This window comes from Protopterus annectens, chromosome 1.part0, assembly GCF_019279795.1.
Source record: "Protopterus annectens isolate FY-2018-M chromosome 1.part0, PAN1.0, whole genome shotgun sequence".
NCBI classification, from domain to species: Eukaryota; Metazoa; Chordata; order Ceratodontiformes; family Protopteridae; genus Protopterus; species Protopterus annectens.
The window spans coordinates 1,020,455,031-1,020,475,663 of record NC_056725.1 but is presented as its reverse complement, the minus strand read 5'-3'; the positions used below and the strand labels follow the sequence as shown (position 1 = coordinate 1,020,475,663).

At 44.9% G+C, this 20,633-nt stretch overlaps 1 protein-coding gene across 1 annotated transcript in view; it reads right to left on the bottom strand.

The window, feature by feature from the left end:
• DDX1 (DEAD-box helicase 1) overlaps positions 1–20,633 on the bottom strand; it is a 1,380,291-nt gene that overhangs the window by 636,162 nt on the left and 723,496 nt on the right. Inside the window, exon 18 of the mRNA XM_044064805.1 lies at positions 11,819–11,870. Coding sequence (XP_043920740.1) covers positions 11,819–11,870 — 52 coding nt within the window. The remainder of the gene's footprint in view (positions 1–11,818; positions 11,871–20,633) is intronic.

Below are 20,633 nucleotides of genomic sequence, written 5' to 3'. Positions count from 1 at the left end.
AGGGTGGCAAAAAGGTCGCAGCAAGGCTGACCCCATTTGCGGAAGATTTGGTCCGCCACTGTCTGATTGAGAGACCACTCGTGAGGCATGAGAATTGCTCTGCTCAGCCTGTCTGCTATAACGTTGGACTTCCCAGGGATGTGCGCTGCTATCAGAAACCGTTGGGAAGTGATCGCCCACTGCCAGAGTCTGAGTGCTTCTCGACATAGGGGGTAGGACCTGGTTCCGCCCTGCTTGTTGATGTACCATACTACCGACATATTGTCTGTTTGAATTGCAATGGTCCCGGTGGGAAGAGAGTTCTGAAGAACTTGCAACGCTAAAAGCACGGTCCTCATCTCCAAGACATTGATATGCAGATGGTACTCGTGAGGCTGCCAGGTGCCTTGGACTTCTACCCTGAAATTGCCCTCCACCCCCACCCCCCCACACCCGATCAGGGAGGCATCTGTGGTCACCGTAGCCACTGGAGGAGGAAGAACAAATGGTCTGCCTGGTGTATTGATGGGGAAACCATCCATCAAGCAAGATGATTTTTGCATGACTGTGTGATCATTATCATGTGAGACATTGGAAGTTGCTGGAAAGACCATTGTGTGAATAGCATCCACTGAAGAATCCTCATGTGAAAACGAGCAAGGTGGATTAATATGATAGCCGCTGCCATGAGACCCAATGTTTTAGGACAAATTTGGCCTGAATTTTTTTGCATCCTAATAAGACCTGCACATGTCGTCGAATGTCTAACACTCTGTCTAATGGAAGTCTCGCTGACATGTCCTTTGTATTTAAGTTTGCGCCTATAAAGGTAATAGATTGACAAGGCGACAATGCAGACTTTTCGAAATTTATTGTGATGCCTAGTTTGGAGCAAGTTTGGATGGTGTAGTCTCTGGCTCGCAGCAGGTGATGCCTGGTGGTTGCAGTAAGGAGCCAGTTGTCTAGATATGGAAATGCCTGGAATCCTTGCCGTCTCAGGTGAGCGGTAACTACTGCCAAACATTTGGTGAACACCCTGGGGGCTGTGGTGAGACCAAAGGACAGAGCTCTGAACTGATAATGACCGTCTCCCAGCCGGAAGCGGAGGACTCTTCTGGAGCACCTGTCCATTTTGATATGGTAGTACGTGTCCTGAAGATCTATGGAGCACATCCAATTATCCTGACCCAGAAAGGGTAAAATGGACTGTAGTGTGACCATCCGGAACTTCGTTCTTTGAGCAGACCTGTTTAGTCTGCTGAGATCCAGAATGGGTCTCCAGTCCCCTGTCTTTTTTGGTACCAAAAAGAACCTTGAGTAAATTACGGATCCTTGCTGGTCTTGCTGGGACTAGCTGGATGGCTCTTTTCTTTAGCAGTATTGAAATTTCTTCAACTGCTTGATCCCTTAGATTGGGTGGAACATCTGGAAGGGACCTGTTGGGGATGTAGGAAGTGCGAAAAAAGGGAATTTTGTAGCCTTCGGATATGATAGACAGTACCCATTTGTCTAGAGTTATAGTTTGCCAGACTTTTGGGTACAGAAATAATCTTCCCCCGACTGCCTCCGAAGGTGGACAGCCGGGCAGCACTTCAGGGATGCTGGAAGGGCTTGTCAGAGAAGTATTCTCTTTGGAACTAATTTTGCGGACCCCCTCTGCCCAGAGGGTGGCATCTATTGTTGTTCCCTCCTCTGCCCCTGGAGGGGAACTCTCCACGTGTGTCAGGCACGGCTCCCTGGGGTTACATAACCGCATCCAAGCATGCCTCCTCAAGGCCACGCCTGTGCCTGCGGCCCTACTCGCACCATCGGCTGCATAGGAGATGAGCCGCATGGAGGAGTTTACTACCGAATTAAGAGTCGCCAGCTGGGAGGCAACCTTAGCCTGGGCCCCCGCAGCTGATGGATCTTCAAGGGCATCTCCTGGCTCTTTAAAGAGATCCCTTTGAAGATGGGTAAAGTGGCACAAGTAATTCAGCGAACTCATGGAAAAGGTCGCTGAGGAAAACATCCGCTTCCCATATCTGTCCATCGTTCTAGATTCCTTATTAGGGGGGGATGGACAGACAAAAAAGTTTCAGCAAACTCCTTTTTTGTGGCCGCTGCTACCACCATGGCATCAACGGGAACACCCTTGGTCAGAAATTGCTTGTCTTGTGGAGCAGAAATAAATTTTGTGGGCCTTCGGGGAGTTGGTTCCATTGTGTTTGGAGCTGACCACGCCTTTCGAGCCACCACAGACATCAGTGGATCGAAAGGCGGAGACACCCAGGAGGTGGAGGGTCGGGAACCAAACGCGTAAAGGAATACCGACTCATCCTTGGAAGGGTTAAGGGTAGTCCAGTTCCCCCTCTGCCTAAGAATCTCAAGGATGTCTGAGAAAGAGACGTCCTCAGAGGGGGATCTCGGGGACCCTTCCAAATCCTCTAAGTCGCTATCTGAAGTGACAGACTCAGGGGAGTCAACATGCTTCCTCTTGCATTTCCTCTTATGAGGGGGCTCCTCTGAATAAACAGGGGAGGCCTCGGAAGAGGAAGATACACCCAATGGGGTGCCCTGGAGTGCTTGTTCCCCAAGCTTGGGGTCTGGAGGAGGGGCAGAGGCAGGCGCAGGCACCATGGAAGGAGGAGCCGATGAGGCTGACCGTGAGGCTGACTCAGATGCCAGCACACTCCTCATGACCTCGAAGCGCCCCTCCTGATATCGCAGAAGGCTCCGGCTCCGAAGAGACAGGAATCCTTCCCGGCACCGAGAGAGATGGCTCTGAAGCCGATGTAGGAGCCGAACCCACCTGCACCGAAGCTCCGAGAGGGAGAACGGGGTCAGACAAGGGTCCAATGCCACTCGCCCCCTCGGAGCCGACAAGGGAGTCCTGGTGCCCAGATCCCTCCAAGGACGGCACCATGGAGGAGATCGGAGCCGATGAAGGAACCAAAAGGGTAGGCATCAGTGCCGACGGTCCCACGATCCCAGCCCCAGCAAGCTCCGGCTCCAAGCTCAAGGGATGAGTTGAAGGAGGAACTACTGCAGAGACAGGTGGAGCCGAACCCTGATGAGTGGGGCTGGATAACATTTTAGCCAGGGCCTGCGATTTTAAAAGCCTGCTCACCACTCTCTCCAAATCATGGTCAGATAGTCTAGAAGACCGAGAAGAGTGGGATCGGTGACTTCGCTCCGACTGTAACAGAGGCGACCCCGGAGCAGAGTGTATGGACTCTAAGGATGGTGATCTAGAGCGTTTTCGACTCCCTGACGGTTCCGACACCAGAGTCGGGGCCGACTGGGAGATATGTACTTCAGTTCCAGTCGGAACCGAAGTTGGCTAGGAGATAGGTACTTCTGTTCCAGCCGGACCCGAAGTTGAAGCAGACGCCACACCCGACGACGGCTCCGAACTGGGAGCCGGCGGCTTCGATGGCTTGGAAGGTTTCACTGAGCCTTAGCCGGTGATCCTTCAGGTTTGAGCAAACCCCTAAGGATTAGCTTATTCCTACGCTCCTGCAGGACTCTTGGACTAAAGGCGTGATGCACCGAACAAGAGTCCTGCAGGTGTAGGGCGCCCAAGCAATAGACACAAGTGTGACCATCTGTCAGTGACATTTTTTGACAGCATGAGTCACACTTCTTGAATCCAGACACTTTTGTGTCTTTAGACATTCCTGTAAAAAGGAAATATCAAAATACAGAGAAAGAGTACAAAGGGAAGTAGGTAACTAGAAAAAAAAAAAAACACACGCACTCCACACAAGTTACCACACCTTAACAGCACACACACACTCTATTATAGAAGAAAGGGTAAAAGGACCTACTAATTACCACAATTTCTAATGAAAATTTTACTACCATAAAAAAGGAAAAGTACAGTTTTGTACCTACCATAAATGTAGATGTTCGAGTGCTAATACAGCTGCAGTCATAACAGATGGGTTCTCCTGCCGTCAGGCGGGTCCTCGGTCGGCCGAATTCCAAAGTCTAGGTCCGGCGTCGGTTGTCGTCACTTCTTCCCTGACGTCAGTGCAACAGGGGTATAAAAGAACCAGCAGACGCCATTTTCTTCAGTTTTTCTTGCCCCAGATGTCAGGTGCCCCCAGAAGGAAGGCAATACATAAATTTGTGTAATAAAACAATGCAATATAATCAAAATACAGTAGTTGCAAGCAAATACACCATAAATGAATACCCCAATCAGGTTGTATGAGGAGGTGTTAGCCAATGGACCTGTCCCAAGAGGGGAAGGAGGGAGGGAAACCTGGACTGCAGCTGTATTAGCACTCGCACATCTACATTTATGGTATGTATAAAACTGCACTATGTTCAACGTGCATACAGCTGCAGTCATAACAGATGGGTAGAATCCCAAAGCTAAGAAAGGGGTGGTAGGCACGAGGTGGAACTAGGAGGAGCCAGGATGCCCTGCAAGACTGCAGTGGCAAAACCTGCTCTAGTTTTGGAGTATAATGGTAGGTGGTAGTGCTTGGAGAAGGTATGCACAGAACTCCAAGTGGCTGCTTCCAAAATATCTTTGGTAGGAACTCCTCTGAGGAAAGCTGCAAGCGGTAGCTGTGGCCCTTGTGGAGTGAGATCTGATGCCTGCAGGTACAGTTTTACCATGAAAAAAGTAACAAAAGTGTATGCAGTGGGCTATCCATTTTGAGATTGTCTGTTTGGAAATTGGCTTCCCTTGAGCTCCTATAGCATACGACACAAAGAGCTGTTCCGATTTTCTGAAAGGCTTTGTTCTGTCCAAATAATAGCGCAGCTGTCTGTGGATGTCCAAGGAATGTAATAGTCTCTCCCCTTTGTTTTGAGGATTAGGGTAAAAGGTAGGTAAGTGTATAGCCTGATTCAAAGCTACCCTGGATACCACCTTTGGCATAAAGGACGGGTTGGTTCGTAAGGAAACTCTGTCCTGATGGAAGATGATAAAAGGCTGCACAGCCATGAGGGCTTGTAGTTCCGATACCCTACGAGCTGAGGTGATAGCCAGAAGGAAAGCTGTTTTCCAGGACAAATATTGCAAATCTGTTGAGGCAGCTGGCTCAAAAGGAGGCAAGGTCAGCTTTTCTAGAATGAAGTTGAGGTCCCAAGCAGGTATTGGTTGTTTCCTTGGGGGTTTTATATTCTTAGCCCCTCTGAGGAACTGTCTTAAGAGGGGGTGAGAGAATAAAGGTGGATCAGTGTTGTATTCTGCAGAAATGGCTGAGGCATGGATTTTGATGGAGGAGAATGAAAGTCCACTGCTTAGCAGCTCAGCTAGATACTGTAATATTTGAGGTAAATTCAGTTTTCCAGGATTCTGGCCCTTTTTCTCATTCCAGGCACAAAATCATTTCCATTTTGCGGAGTAAGCTTTTCTAGTAGACAGCCTTCTGGCCTCCAAAATGACATCCTGCACCTCCTTGGAGAGTAGGGTCTGTTGTGATGTTAAGGAATCTTCCATGCTGCCAGACTGAGTGTTTTCAGCTGACTGTGAAGAGTTTTGAAGCTGTGCTGAGTCAGAAGAAGAGGCATTAGAGGTAGGGTCCATGGAGGGGAATGTGTCAGGCTCCTCAGGAGTGGGTACCAGTGCTGTCTTGGCCAGTCTGGAGCAATGAGAATCATCTTTGGTCTGTCTGCTCTGGTTTTTAATAGAACTTTGGGCAGCAGAGGAAGAGGTGGAAAGGCATAAACTGTCATTGTTGTCCAACTGAAAGAGAGAGCGTCCACTCTCCAGGCCTGTGGATGAAAAGTCCTTGAGCAGAATTTTGTCAATTGGTGATTTTTGTGGGAGGCAAAGAGATATATGTCTGGCCTTCCCCATGCTTGAATTATCTCTGTAAAAACTTGAGGATGCAACTTCCATTCGTGTGGATCTGTCATATTTCTGCTTAGGTTGTCTGCCAGCGTGTTTTCCTTGCCTGGCAAGTACTGTGCTTGAAGGTCGATTTGTAATTCCAGAGCCATGTTCCAAAGTGACATGGCCAGCCTGCATAGGGGGTATGAATGGGTTCCTCCCTGTTTGTTTATGTACCACATTACTGTGGTGCTGTCTGTCCTTATCAATAGTTGACCTGGATGCAGAAGGTCTTTGAAAGCTATATTAGCATTTATTACTGCTAGCATTTCCTTTTGATTGATGTGAAGGTGCTTTTCTTTTGGGACCATTTGCCCTGAATGCACCGATCTGTCATGTGCACCCCCCAGGCGTAGTCCGAGGCGTCTGTTGTGATGACTTGATTTGCTTGAGGCTTGCAGAATGGGAGACCTGTGTTTGTTTGGCATGCTTGAGCCCACCACAGAAATTCCTTTTGAAGACATGGAATTAGTGGTATTATTGTTTCCAAACTGTGGCTGTGTTGAGACCATAGGTTTTTCAGGTACCATTGAAGTTTCCTCATATGCAGCTTTGCACATGGGATTAGTAGGATGCAAGATTCCATGAATCCCAGAGCCTGTAGGATTTTCCTTGCAGTCAGCCTGGTAAAATTTGCTAGTTTTCTGAAGTATTGAGTTAGTTGCCCCTGCTTCTCTGGCGTGAGGTAGGCCATCTGGGTGTGTGTGTCCAAGTTGGCACCCAGGAAAATTATTTTCTGAGAGGGTATTAGCCTTGATTTCTTTCTGTTGACTGTGTATCCCAGAGAATTCAACAACATTATTACAAAAGCCAGATGTTTCAGAAGTATGTGCTTGCTGTCCGCTTGGATCAGGCAGTCGTCCAAATATGGGTATATTTGTATCCCTTGAAGTCTGCAGTAGGCAATTACTGATGCCAGGCATTTCGTGAATACTCTGGGTGCAGTAGATAAGCCAAAGGGCAATGCAGAGAATTGATAATGGGTTGAACCTGCAAGAAATCTGAGGTATCTTCTGCAATTATGTCTGACTGGGACATGCAGGTATGCCTCCTTGAGGTCCAATGTTACCAGCCAAGACTCCTTGCCCAGCATGGGAAGAAGCTGCTGTAATGTGAGCATCCTGAATTTTGGTACGAGTAAAAATGTGTTTAGGATGGATATGTCCAAAATAAGTCTCCAATCTTTTCCCTTCCTTGGTATCAGGAATAGTCTGGAATAAAAACCTTGACCTTGTTCGTGAGTAGGTACCTCTTGAATAGCTTTCATGTCCATGAGATCTAAAATTTGTCTTTGTGCCTCTGCCCTTTGATTGTGTGGCAGGTTTGGCATGCCTCTCATTTTTGGAAGGGTGTGAAAATGGAATCTGTAGCCTCTGTTTATAATGTCCAGGATCCATTTGTCTTTTGTGACAATATGCCAATTTTTTGAAAATAATGCCAGTTTTCCGCCTAAGGGTGATGCCATTTGAGCCTTGCTTGGCATGCAAAGGGGAAAGTCATTGGGCTTGCTTTCTGAATGGCTGCGAACTATCCTCACCACCTCTTTGTGTAGGAGCTTGCCATTGTCTGCCTCTAAACGATCCTTGAGATTGCCCTCTGCCCCTCGGGCGCCTGTATCTACCTCTTTGGGGTCTGTCCGTGGCTGGAAAGGACCAATTTTTGGAAGGCCAATTTCTACTGAAACGTGGAGGTTGTGCCTGTAGAAAATCTTTCACTGTTTGCATTGATTTAGCCTTTTCCTCCATTTTCTTTAATACCTCCTCAGCTTTAACACCAAATACATCCTTTTGTAGAGAGGCATCTAGTAATTTAGCTTTGACATGATCTGGTAAGGTTTGCTCCTTGAGCCAGGCATGTCTACGTATGACTGATCCTGTAACAGCAGCTCTACATGAGGCCTCTAGAGCATCAAAACCACATTGCAAGGTATGTTTACCCACTTGTTCTGCACTATGCATCAAATCCTGCAACTCCTTCAAGTCTGGTTGTTCAGGTTGTGACATTTTGCTTCTCAACTGTGATAACAGACACTGTTGGTACTTTAGCATATGGAACTGGCAGTTTAATGCCCTCATGGTTAAAGTGGCCGAGGTGTATACCTTTTCCCCCCACCTTTCTAAGGATCTGGAATCTCTCTCGGAAGGTAATGGATTTTTAGCAGTGGAGGCCTTAATTTCCTTGGGGCCCTGTGAGATAGTTTCTGGGTCAGCCGCATGGCTTTTGTATAAAAATTGGTGTGAGTCAGGAACCCGGTAGTACCTGTCAGGCTTGACTGGGGCTGGAGGTAAAGAATCCGGGTTAAGGCAGGCCTCCGAGTACACATCATCTAGTATGTCTAAGACAGGAGGTATAGCCAGAGGCCTGTGCTGAGGTAGTAAGAGAAAATCCCTAAGCCTTTTCTTGGAATCTGAGTACTCTTGGCCTTCCCAGTGGAAGTGCTCCCTTAAGGTATGCAAGGTTTCCCCAAATGAGTAATCCTCTGGGGGGGAAGACAGAGGGAATGGACTCCTCTGCATCAGAATCTTCAAAAGGGGAGTAAGAATGTTTCTGTTCATCAGAGTGCTCTGAAATAATGGAGGCCTGGTCAGAGGAGGGGGATTCTTCCTCCACTCTGGGCCTTTTGTCCGGGGGGGGTTGAGAACCCCTGATAAGAGTAATTAAATCCTCAGTCATTTTAAGCATCTGTTTTTTAGGCATGGGGCCTGGAGAAGGGCCCTGTGTAGCTTGTCTCTTAGAATGCATGGCTGCTTTAGACTTATTGCAAGCCTTGATGGAAAAAGAAGAGGAAGGTCTGAAGACACCTTGAGAGGAGGCAGACCTGTCTACATTTTGAGATTCACCACCAAAAGTGGCTTCGGTATCTGTAGTCGGGGTGTGGGCCGAGGAGCCTGCGACCTCAGGCACAGAAGACACCGCCAATGAAGTGTCGTCGGTAGGCAGGGGCTGCATAGGCGCCTCGCTGAGAACCGGACCACCTGTAGTCTGCTTTGGCGTGGTGTCGGTAGAGGCCGCGGATCTCGTGTGGCGGTCCTTATCTTTGCATTTTTTAGACAAAACTGGAGTCGGAGTATCCGACGACATAATATAGTTAAATTTTTTTTGCCAAAATAATGCTGGGCGAACTCCACCCGACGCTTAATGGTGCATTTGTTGAATGTAGCACAAAAACGACAGACTGAGACATCATGGTCTGGGCCTAAGCAAGGAATGCAGAGGGAATGAAAATCCTTATGCGGTATTTGCTTCCCACATGAAATACAATTATTAACTTTGTCTGACATCGGTCTGAGGCAAGAAAAGTTTCCCCAACGGGGTACTTAGCTTTCAAGAAGACTTCGGTTGCAAAATTTTCGTAATTTCAGGAGCTGGCCGACTGGCACTTGCGAACTGCTTCTGCTTCGGGCATCGCACGGCAAGAAAGACTGGAGAAAATGGCGTCGGCTGGTTCTTTTATACCCCTGTCGCACTGACGTCAGGGAAGAAGTGACGACAACCGACGCCGGACCTAGACTTTGGAATTCGGCCGACCGAGAACCCGCCTGACAGCAGGAGAACCCATCTGTTACGACTGCAGCTGTATGCACGATGAACATCAAGGATAAGCCTCTAACTACCATGGCCACCTTTAAGAAGGAAACGGGGGAGGGGAAAACTCTCTAAGAAACACAAACAGATACTACCCACTATGTATGAACACTAACTATTCTAAAAACTAACTAAAATAATATACAAAAAGATATATATATATATATATATATATATATATATATATATATATATATATATATATAAATATATATATATATATATAAATATATATATATATATAACAATAAAAGGGAAAAATATGACCTGAGCCAGTAAACGCAACCTCGTAGCAGAAGCGGCAAACGAGATCTGGGTATCTAGCGCCAGGCATCATGGGATATAGGGGGGCCTCGAGCCAGTAAGCAGCTCTCGAGCTTTTGAAGATGGCCGAGTCGGAGCAGAGGATCGGCTCCGAACCCAACCAGTAAGAATGAAGGCGAGATAGACAACCTAACATGCTACTTTTCCATTTAGATTCTTTAGAGTTCAGCTCGGTTGTAACTTGTAAGCCCCAGTTTTTGGTGGTGTCCCTCAAGGCTCTATTTTAGGTCCTCTGATACCCAATTTGCTCATTAATTCATTACTGTCTGACCTCCACTTCTCAGCTCTTATTGTGTGTGCAGACAACTGTATTACCTGAAGGTCATGTGCTTCTTTTTAAGTCTTAAAAAAAACTTCTCCAGAATTTATGAAATTGGTTAAACTAATTAAATTAAGAATTGATCATAAATGGTAGGGCAAAAAACGTGTTTTTGGCACTCATGCCAGTCTTTGTTTAGTCTTCTTTTTTCCTCTAATTTAATCAAGACAATCCATTTGATTTAGCCTCATTTTTAAATATCTTAGAAGTTTTCTTCATTCCACATTTTCATTGCCTTAACATAACTGTGGCCATGATGGCAAAACTAACCAGAGCCTTTTTGAATGTTACAGACATACTTCAGTGCTTACTTGTCAAAGCCCATCCATCTATAGTTTAAACGTATTTATTCTTCAGTCACATATGGCTTTTCTCCTTGTTCACCTCTTACCTAAACTCGAATCTTGAAATGTCTTAACAGTCTAAGGAGGGCAGTTGGTGACCTGTTTTGGACCGATCTTCTCAACTTTCTCAAAATTCTAAGTTTCAAGATGTTTAACCTGCAATCCTAAGTGCTCGCCAAGCCTTCTTGATGGTGGGCTTATCTAAAGGACATTAGCCCTTCATTTTCCTGTATATCTAACTTGCAGGAAATGCTTAAGATTCACTGTATTTTCATATCACTTTTACTTTACTACTTCACCCTTTGGACTTTTGACTGCCCCAAGGGTATTCCAAGTGCTTACTTAGCTCCTGGAATTACCTTTTGCAGACTGAGGAATTCACATTTTACCTTGCCTGGAATATCTCCTGATACATACTTCCCAAAAGGTTCTAGGGACTTGGACTTTGTTATAAATCTTCTGAACAAATTGGGGATCACCCTGAACCTTTAAGCCATGTTTTAAATCCATCTCAGGATATAATTTTCCTAGGATGGAGACTCCATACTCCACCTGCAAGAAGGAAAGTGATCACTGACGGAAGTTTTCTTCCTCTCATTTTACTTTCAAAACCTTGTTCCTTTGAATGTAACCTGAACAAGTGAGAGAGCCAATGGAGTACATGGCGTCCGTTCCCATGATGCCTTTGTCATACTTAATGTGACAAATATACTGTGGCATCTCAAATCAGTTTGGACTCTACACTGCCATCCATTAACTTCCTAATTTCTCTCTTGCCCTTAATCAAGAAGGAATTTCTTTGATGGGTCGACCAGATTTCACTCAACCAAGGATCGCCTTTTTCTGGTTCTTTCCCCCTGCCAGGAAGTATTCATGGGCAGTTCATATCTGGTATAGGGAGCTTGCTACAAGAATATCAAGGACCCTCGATGTATGTTTTTGTCTCCATAGAGAACGGACAGCTCAGATTGTTCTGCTGCAGAGTGCTATGCCTTCAGATTTGGAGAACAGATGCCATATTTTTTTCTGTGAAGGGGAAGTTCTTTCTGCTTACTTTCCACTTCTTCAGATTTCTAGGATCCTTCTCACAATCAAGGAGGACAAGCCAAAAATCATGTAGGTAAATCCCATTTGGTACTGGTTCCCTCGTCTTTCACTTGGCTAGCAGCAATCATCATAAGTTATCTCAAAACTAAGGCACTCTAATTCACCCCAACCTACCTCGAGTCCGACTCTCTGGGATGAGAGAATTTTAATTCCTTTTAGGCACTGCTTTACGAAGGGCAAGATTAATTTTCTTTAGGCGGTCATAGGAACTACTGCAGAAATACTGGAACATGTCAATGTTTCACAAGTAAGTAAGCCTATACTATAACAAGACTACCTTGAAATATCAAATCAAAAGACGTCACAATTAAAAACAATTAAACTTACCTGGGGAATTTGCACCAGGTTTAGTATTGTCTCTTGCATGTACTTCATCAGTCTGAAAAACAAATATCCAACTTTAAAAAGTACAGATAACCTAACGATCAAGTAAAAGCAGATGCATCTGTTACAGTTCAACTGATCTGTGAAGAGGACTTTACATGCTGGGGTCTTGCAATTTGGTACATCCTTTCCACCAACCAGCATTTACCATCCTTTATGGAAGTTTTAGTGTTTAGGGCATATCTACAACAAAACAATGCATGCTGTGACACCATGACTCAGCCATAACACTTGCCTATGCCAGCAGTTTGTTTCCTTGCCACCAAGAACAATCCCGCAAAATCAGGAATACAAACATGGCACCACACTGCTAAAATATGGCACAAATATAAACTCACCTAACTTACTAAGGCTCAAAGTTATGGCCAAATAGAAGACAAATCTAACACAAAAGAGGAAAGTAAGGTACTTACACTTACAAGTGATCCTCTTCACACTTTTACGACAGCATCTGTCATCAGTAATGCTCCTTGACTGGTCTGTGGTTGTGTCAATTCCAAAAGCAGTAAAACAACATAAAATAAAATAGATGCAGACACCACCAAAGGACCAGAAAGAACACTCAAGTTTAAAAGTGAAGGACACCACATCAAAGGATCCAAAGGGAAAAAAAAACAACCAAGCCTATGAAGGGAATATCTAGCAAGCAGTGGAGGCAGGTACTTTTCTTCCACCTTGCCCAACTAAACAAGTACAATATTTTCACCCATCTGGCCCTTTCATTCCTCCAGAGGGATAAGGGAAAAGTGCTGCCACCCCCCCCCCCGCCTCAAAGATTAAACTCTCCAAATCCTCCATGCCAACACACACCAGGCCCTAAGCAGGGTGAGATCTCTATGACCCATTCATTCCCTGCCCAGTGTCCCAGGTTCAGTGAGACGGTTGGGCTGATCCCCTCCTAGGGTCAAGAAAATGCCGCCCGCTAGTTCCCTGGTTCTGTACTTAACATCCCTGTTGCTCTTCAGAGGTGGAAATTGGTGGCAAAATGAATGCAGGTACTAAGGAGTGAAGAAGTCAGTTGCCATTGAGCCAATGGAAAAGGGCCCAACAGATATGAGGGACTAACTATCCCCCATCACAATGGCAGAACTGAACTGAAAGCACCTTAACATCATTGGCTTCAGGAAAGGAACTAAAAGACAACCCTAGAATACACCAATGCTGGGTAGCTCCCTAAATAAATAAATAAAACAAATCTTGAGACTGACTATTCTTACTCCCCTTCCCTCAAGCTCAGCCAAGGGAACCAAAAGATGGAGGACATGTACAAGGACAAAGATAATATTTCCAACAGGAGAGAGGGAAAAAAACGTATCCTCCTTTTGATGTAAACAAGCTGAAATGCACTTCACATTTAATCCCATGGCTTCAGAACAACTAAAAGAGGTAAAGCTGCAGAGAGAAGAATTGCTCTTTGCTAAAGGCCAATGCCAGAGGGCCAGGGGACCTCCAAGCTATCAGGTACAGCTACTGAACTAAAGAAAATGCTCCCCCAAGATGAACTGGAGAGGCAAAGTCCACATGAAACCAGTATCCACTAACTTCTCCAAAGAATTTTCTTTTCATCATCCAACCTAACCATAACAATTACCAGTATTTTCCCTCTAATCCCTCAATGAATGGAGACAAAGCCCAGCAATGGTAGAACCTCCAAAATGGTCAAACCATAGGACACCTTAGACACAGGACACACATCATTCCTACAGAAAACCCTTTCTACTTTAACGCCTAACTAAATTTCAACAAGAGGCTGACATATGCGCTGGAAAGCAAAGCCCTGGATTTTGTATGGGTGGGTGAGTGGGAGGGGCTGTAAAACTGACAGTCAAGTCTTCCTGCATATATGTTCATGAGCAAGTACTAGGCTAGCTGCCTTTGTGGGACATTTTAAGCCTAGTCAACTTCCCTTTTGATGCTTCAATTAATCTATCCCATTTGGTTTAGAGGCTGGCCCTATCCATCCCATAGTTGGATAATTGTGCATTATCTCAAATGAGAATAACTGGGATCACACCATAAATAATGCGAGGGGACCCATGCATGGGATAAAACATTTAGGAACTGCCTCTGTCCATTAGTAGTACAGGGGGCAGTCCTGGAGTAAATTTTTTGTTTCTCATCCATAGATCCAAGTTGCATTTGGATATGGAGAGGGATGAGCTTTGTTTTATGAGGTTGGGGAGTCTGTTCCAGTGTACCAGCATCCTCTGCTTGTCCCTCCAACTAAACCATTCTGTTGATGTTGCAGAAGATGTAAAATATCTGACAAATATCCTGGCCAGCCCCTGAAAGACCTTCACAGGCAAAGATAATAATTTTTTTAACTGCACAAGTCCCAAAGAGGGGGAACCAGTAGGGTACCTACCCCTCCCCCGACACACATGGGCACAAAAATGAATACAGCAATGCTTCAAATATTACAGAAGTCTGCTAACATACTGAGCCAGAGATTCATTTTTCAACAATTTCCCTACCCAACCAATGAGGGAACAGATGGAAGCCAGCCACAGACCCTATAAACCAGAATGGGAAATGCACTGAGTTCTCATGCTGCAGCCAGAAGTCCCCAAAAAGAAAGTACAGGTGTGTAAGAACTTAACATAACAGCCGTTTCATAGTATAGTACTAGGCTATCTGCCCTGGGGCATTTGTAAGCCTAGCCATAGTGATGTGGCTTTTGCCACCCCATGAAGTGGTACAAAAATGTACAGAATAAATCTAGAATACTGTGCCTCTGTCTAGCAGTGACACAGTGAAGGTCCCCTTATATAACAGAATTAGTTTACTGTGCCCCTGTCCAGCAGTGACACAGATGTGACCCCTGGGGTAAACTTACGATCTCCCATCCACTCATCAAGATTTCTCTTGAAGAGAGTCAGTGAGGGGCTCTGCCTAATACAAACTGGGATCCTGTTCCAAAGCATGGGAAGCCTCTGGGTTATGAATCTATCCCTCCAGCATGTCCTATTCATACTTGTGCCGAGGTTTAAGTCTTTAGCTCTCGTGGTCCTGATGGATTTGGATTTTTTGAGGTGGAGCATGTCCATCAGATCCTGATTGGACATGGCCTTGTACGTCAGGCAGAGATCACCTCTGAGCAGGCGGTATGCTACTGAATAGAGCTGAAGTTTCTTTAGTCTGGCAGAATAAGACACATGTTCGAGACCCTTGATCCTTTTGGTGAGGTACCTTTGTGGTCTCTCCAGCTGTTACAAGTGCCGGGTGAGGTACATGCCAAATGGGGCATCGTACTCTATCATGGGTCTGATGAGGGAGGAATATAGGGGTACAATGACATCCTTGGATCTGGATGTGAAACCCTTCATGATGAGGTGTGCAAGGTAGAATGTTTTTCTAACCACTTTGGCAACGTGGGTGTCAAATGAGAGGTCGCTGTCTACTTGGGTCCCTAGGTCTCTGATTACTTTTTCCGTACTCAGTAGGTTGCTGTCTGTGTTATAATTTGTGGGTACTTTGTTTTTTCCAAAAGGGATGACTACACATTTTTTGGCATTTAGTTTAAGGCCGTGACTACAGCACCAGTTGTCCGTTTCAGTGAGGCCTTTTTGTAGGATGTGTGCATCTGCTGGTGTATCGACTATGGCGCCTAGTTTGCAGTCATCTGCGAACTTTGTCAGCCACAGCCCTCCCATGTTTGCTTTAACATCTGAGAAATAAATGCCGAACAAGAGGGGTCCCAGGACAGATCCCTGTGGGACACCACTTGTGACTGGCTTTGAGTCTGACATTGCTCCAGCGATTTTAACTTTATGGGTTCTGTCCTTTAGCCAGTTTGCAACCCATCTAGTGACATAAGGGTTTACTTTTAAGCTGTTTAGCTTATCTATGATGCCTGAGTGGGGTATTGTGTCGAAGGCCTTAGCCAAGCCTAGGTATGCTGTATGGACTGCTTTGCCCTCATCAATGGCTCTAGTGACTGTTTTGAAAAAGTCAACCAGGTTTAAAAGGCAGGATCTGCCCTTTACAAAGTCGAACTGGGTGGGGTCAAGCGTCTGTAGGTCCCCTATGTCTCCGTTTATGAGTTCCATAATGATTCTTTCCATAGCTTTGCAGACCAGGCTAGTCAAGCTTATGGGGCGGTAGTTTCCAGGGTCTGTAGAGGCACCCCCCTTGTGGAGTGGGACCACTGTTGCTGTACGCCAGTGTTCAGGTACATATCCCGAAGTAAGGCTAAGGTTAAATAGCATTTTTATGTGTGGGTTTAGCTCCTCTTGGAGTTCACGTAACACGCACCCCAGGATACCATCAGGTCCCATTGATGCTGTGTTTTTTGCTTTGTTTAGGCGGTTCTCACTTGGACATCTGAGATGACAGGGAGATTACATTCAGCTGGGATAAGTATTTCTTCTTTTGGGGGTGAAGGAGGTGAGAAATTTGCACTGAACCTGTCAGCCAGAATGTTAGCAATATCTGTGGGTTCAGTGTATTTTTTGTTGTTGTGAACCAACTCTGAGCATATCTGAGGGTTTCCGCCCAGGTTTCTAACATAGCTGAAGAAGGCTTTGTGGTTATCTTTAGTGTCCTTAGCGATATTTCTCTCAAAGTTGGCCTTGGATGTTTTTATGAGAGAACGTAGTTTTCTGCTAATGTTGATCAGAGATGTCTTCCCTTCATGGGATTTCGCTCTGACGTGCAGTAGTTTCCTTCTTTTGTTATACAATTTGTTTATGGCTGAGGTCCACCAGACAGGACGCTTACATTTGGTGGAGAGGGACTTGGATTTGTTTGGGATTGCATGATCCATGCATTCTTGGAGATGTCCATAGAAAGCATTTGTGAAGGATTTGGCATTGTGGGATGTGATATCCACTGGCACAGTGGGCTTAAAGGATACCATCTCAGTCTTAAGAAGAGTGAAGTCTGCTTTTGAGAAGTTTTTCACTGTGTTCTTTTGTGCTGGGGGTGGAGGTGGGATATGTATATCCAGGGTGATTAGTTTGTGGTCAGATCTCACTAGTGAGGGGTATACTTCCGGTGTGGAGCACTTTGTCCCCATGTTTGTGATGATCAGGTCTAGTATATTATCTCCCCTAGTGGGAGAGGTGACTAGTTGTTCCAGTGCATTTGAATTTATGAATTCCAGGAACCTTTGGGCTAGGGTATTAGGGCTAGAATAATGTACCCAATCTATGTTTGGGTAGTTGAAGTCTCCCAGTATGATGGTATTTTGTTCTACTGATTAATGCTGCAGTATTCCTGACTTATGAGCTGTCAACTTTGAAGCCTGGCCAGGGTATCAAAGTTTTACCTTTGAGAGGTTGTACAGCCAAAATGACCTTAGTTCGTAAGCGTAGGGGTATACAGACAGATGTACGAGCATGTATATTAGACCATCTGCAAGCCAGAGATCTGAAGACTACTGACAGGAGGAGATAGATCAGCTAGGAGGGATGTAGCTCGAATAGATAAGTAAACTACCCCGTTTCCATGTAGCAGAGTAGAGCTCAAAGCAGAGAAAAGAAAAAGGAAGCTGAAGTAGATAGTGTGGTGGGGGGGGGGGGGGGGTCAACAAATGATCAGTAGGGACATCTACCGTTAAGTTAAATTCTTACACAAGTGTACTATGCCCTGACTGCAATCACTGTTGCAGTACTCGTGACATATTGGAGATTTCCACAGCTGAAGGAGGCACAGAAAAGGGTGGCTGGCTAATGAGTAGATGACCTGTCTAGCAGTCCAGATAGAACAAAGTTTGCAAAAGTATTCCTGGACCTGGAGAAAGCATTAGTTTTGTATTGTCTAATGAAGTTGTGCACATAGGACCTAGCAGCTCCCAAGAAAGACCTGGCATTCAACAATTTGTGAAAGGTCCATGAGGAAGTCACTGTAATAGTGGCAGGGCAGGAAAGCTAAGGCTTACCATGATGAGTAAAGTAGAAAATGATGATCTTTGAGATCCAAGTCACAGCAGTTTGTTTGGAGACAGGCTGGTCCAGCTTACAGCTCATAAAGAAACAAACAGCTGGTCAGTCTTTCTGAAAGACTTAGTTTTGTCCAGATAACATTTCAGTTGTCTGTGAATATCCAGAGAATGCAGAATTCCCCCCCCCCCTCCCATTTTGGGGGTTGGGAAAGAAGGTGGGTTGGTGAACAGCCTGAGGGATAGCTTGTTCCCTAAGTTACGCATGAACTATGAATTAACCCTGAGAGTCACCCTATCCTTGGGGAAAACAAAAAAGGTGAAATGGCCATAAGAGTTTTCAGCTCAGAAACTCTGAGCAGAAGTGATAAGTAGAACAGTTTTTCAAGTATAGAATTTTAAAGAGGCAGAAGATGCTGGTTCAAAGTTGGGGCTAATGTAAGCTTTTCCAGTACAAAACAGAGATCTCAAGAAGGAAAGATGCATTTCCTTTTGAGATGCAGGACTCACATCAGTAATAACTAGACCTCCACTTTGGCCACGGGGGCCATTTGATTGAAAGGCACGCAGGCATTGATAACAAAGAAGTGAGCTTTGACAGAAGAGTAAGTCTAGTCTGAATGAAATTATCTCTCAGATATTACAGGACAGCAGGGCTCGCTCTATGGTAAGAGTAGGTCTAGACTGTTTGCGGCACAAATAAAAAATCTTTTCCATTTAGCTGTGTAAGATTTTCTTGTAGAGGGTCTCCTAGATTCCTGTAGAAGTTGAAAAACCTCCTTAGAGAATAGGTGCCTTTGAGGGATTAGAATCCTATCATCCATAGTGTCAGGATGAGTAAAAAAAGATTTGGTTGAAGAAGCAATCCTTTTTGTACAGTGATAAGATCTAGTTGTAGAGGTATTTTCTTCTAGTTTCCCTTTGTTAAGTGAAATAGGGAAAGTCAGTGTTGTCTTGGCCAGAAGGAATCAGTAAAAGGAGCTTTAATGCTGCTTTTTGTACCTTTACAAGAACTTTTAGAATTATTGGTAATGGAGGGAAGTCGGAGAGGAGCTTCCTTGTCCACTGGAAGAAGGCAACTGTCCACCAGGCCGACAGGAAAGGAACCGTGGTGCAAAACTGGGGAAGCTGATGGTTAGTTGGTGATGCAAATAAGTCTATCTGTGGTGTGCCCCACTGATGAGTAATTGGCTTGAGGACCTGTCTGTTCAGAGTCCAGTCATGGGGGTCCTCCAAAGAATGGCTTAGGGGTCTGCCATCACACTGGCCTGTGAGAGAATGTACGTGTCTGTGTGAGTAATGCGCATCTCACTGGCCAAATTTCATACCTCCTGTGCTAACCTGAACAGAAAATCTGGTGCCTCTCTCTATGTACCAAATTACTGGAGTTGCCCATGTACACTAGGAATGGTCTGGGGTTCCATAGTCAAGCCTGAATGAAGTAGCTCACAAAGATACTTCAGGACAGCAGGGCCCTCTAGTAAGAGTAGCTCCAAACTATTTGCTTGCAGAACAGCAATTTTTACTTCAGAAATGGTTGCTGCCATCTGCCCTGAAAGCCAGTATGATCTTGTCCATGTCCCCATGCCTCATTTGAAGCATCTGTGTGAATTTTGTTAAGAGGGGGTGTGAACAGAAGTTCTGTGGTGAGAAACCTGCTTCCACCAAAACAGCTTTTTTTTTTTTTTTTTTTTTTTTTTTTTGAGGAAAGAGAGAAGATTTATCAGAGTGACCTAGGAGTGGGAGTGTTAAGACAATGCAGATTTCTGATATCATTGGATTTTCCTCATGTGAAGTCTGACTAGGGAAAACAATAAAATGGTGGCTGCCATGAAACCCAAAGTTGTTACGAACTTCTTGCTATACACTGTGTTATAGAGGAAATAACCAGGTAAAATTTAGACAGGCTCTGAACTTTCTCCAAGGGAGGAAAGCACAAACTTTGTGTGTAGCCTACAAACCAAGAAAAATACAAGAACTATGTAGGAACCATATGGGACTTTTTGTAGTTGACTGTGAATCCCAGATATGTCAGGAGTTGGACAGTCTAGATGTTGAAGGATGCCTGGAGAGAGCTTGGAGCAACAGGTCATCCAAGTAAGGAAATATATGAATTCCTTTGGAACAGCAGAATGCAACCACTGGTGCTAGAGATTTTGTGAAAAGCCCAAAGGTAAAGCAATAATTTGAAAATGTGATTAGCCAGAGAAAAATCTAAGAAATTACCTGCAAGAAGGATGAATAGGTATGTGCTGGCAGACATCCTTCAGGTCAAGGGGCACTAGAAAAGCCAGAGGGAGAATAAAAGGCAAGAGTATAGGAACAGAGATTTTTTAAAACTTGTATACTCAATGCAACACTCCCATCCAAAAAAAAATGTAACGTCTCATGTACGCACACACACAGGTGCACAACCATGACCAGTGTCAAACACACTAGAAAGCTATAGCCCCAACTGAACGAGAATAAACTACAGCAGGACTCAAACTTTCATGTCAACAGGTAGTGGCACGTTTCTCCTACTCTTACAAAATATATTCAACCATGTCAAAATATACGTAGATCTACATACATGTATACACTCAGAATGAAAAAAATGGCACATTTTTATTGTATGAAGCAAGTCTATAAGAGACTCAAATGATGGAGGCTGCTTACAGATTAGTTTCAGCCTACCATGTGTACAGATGTGTATTTTCCCTTCCCCTTCCGTAGTCACTAGGACATAGCATGAATTCCTGATGAGATATCTTTGGCTTCTGAAATGCAGATTCATAGACTAAGACCGTGACAACTGGATAGGAATTCTGCAGCCACTGGGCTTCTTAACAAACAAGTATCAGAGAACTTTCTGCATTTGATGACCACTCCAGAATA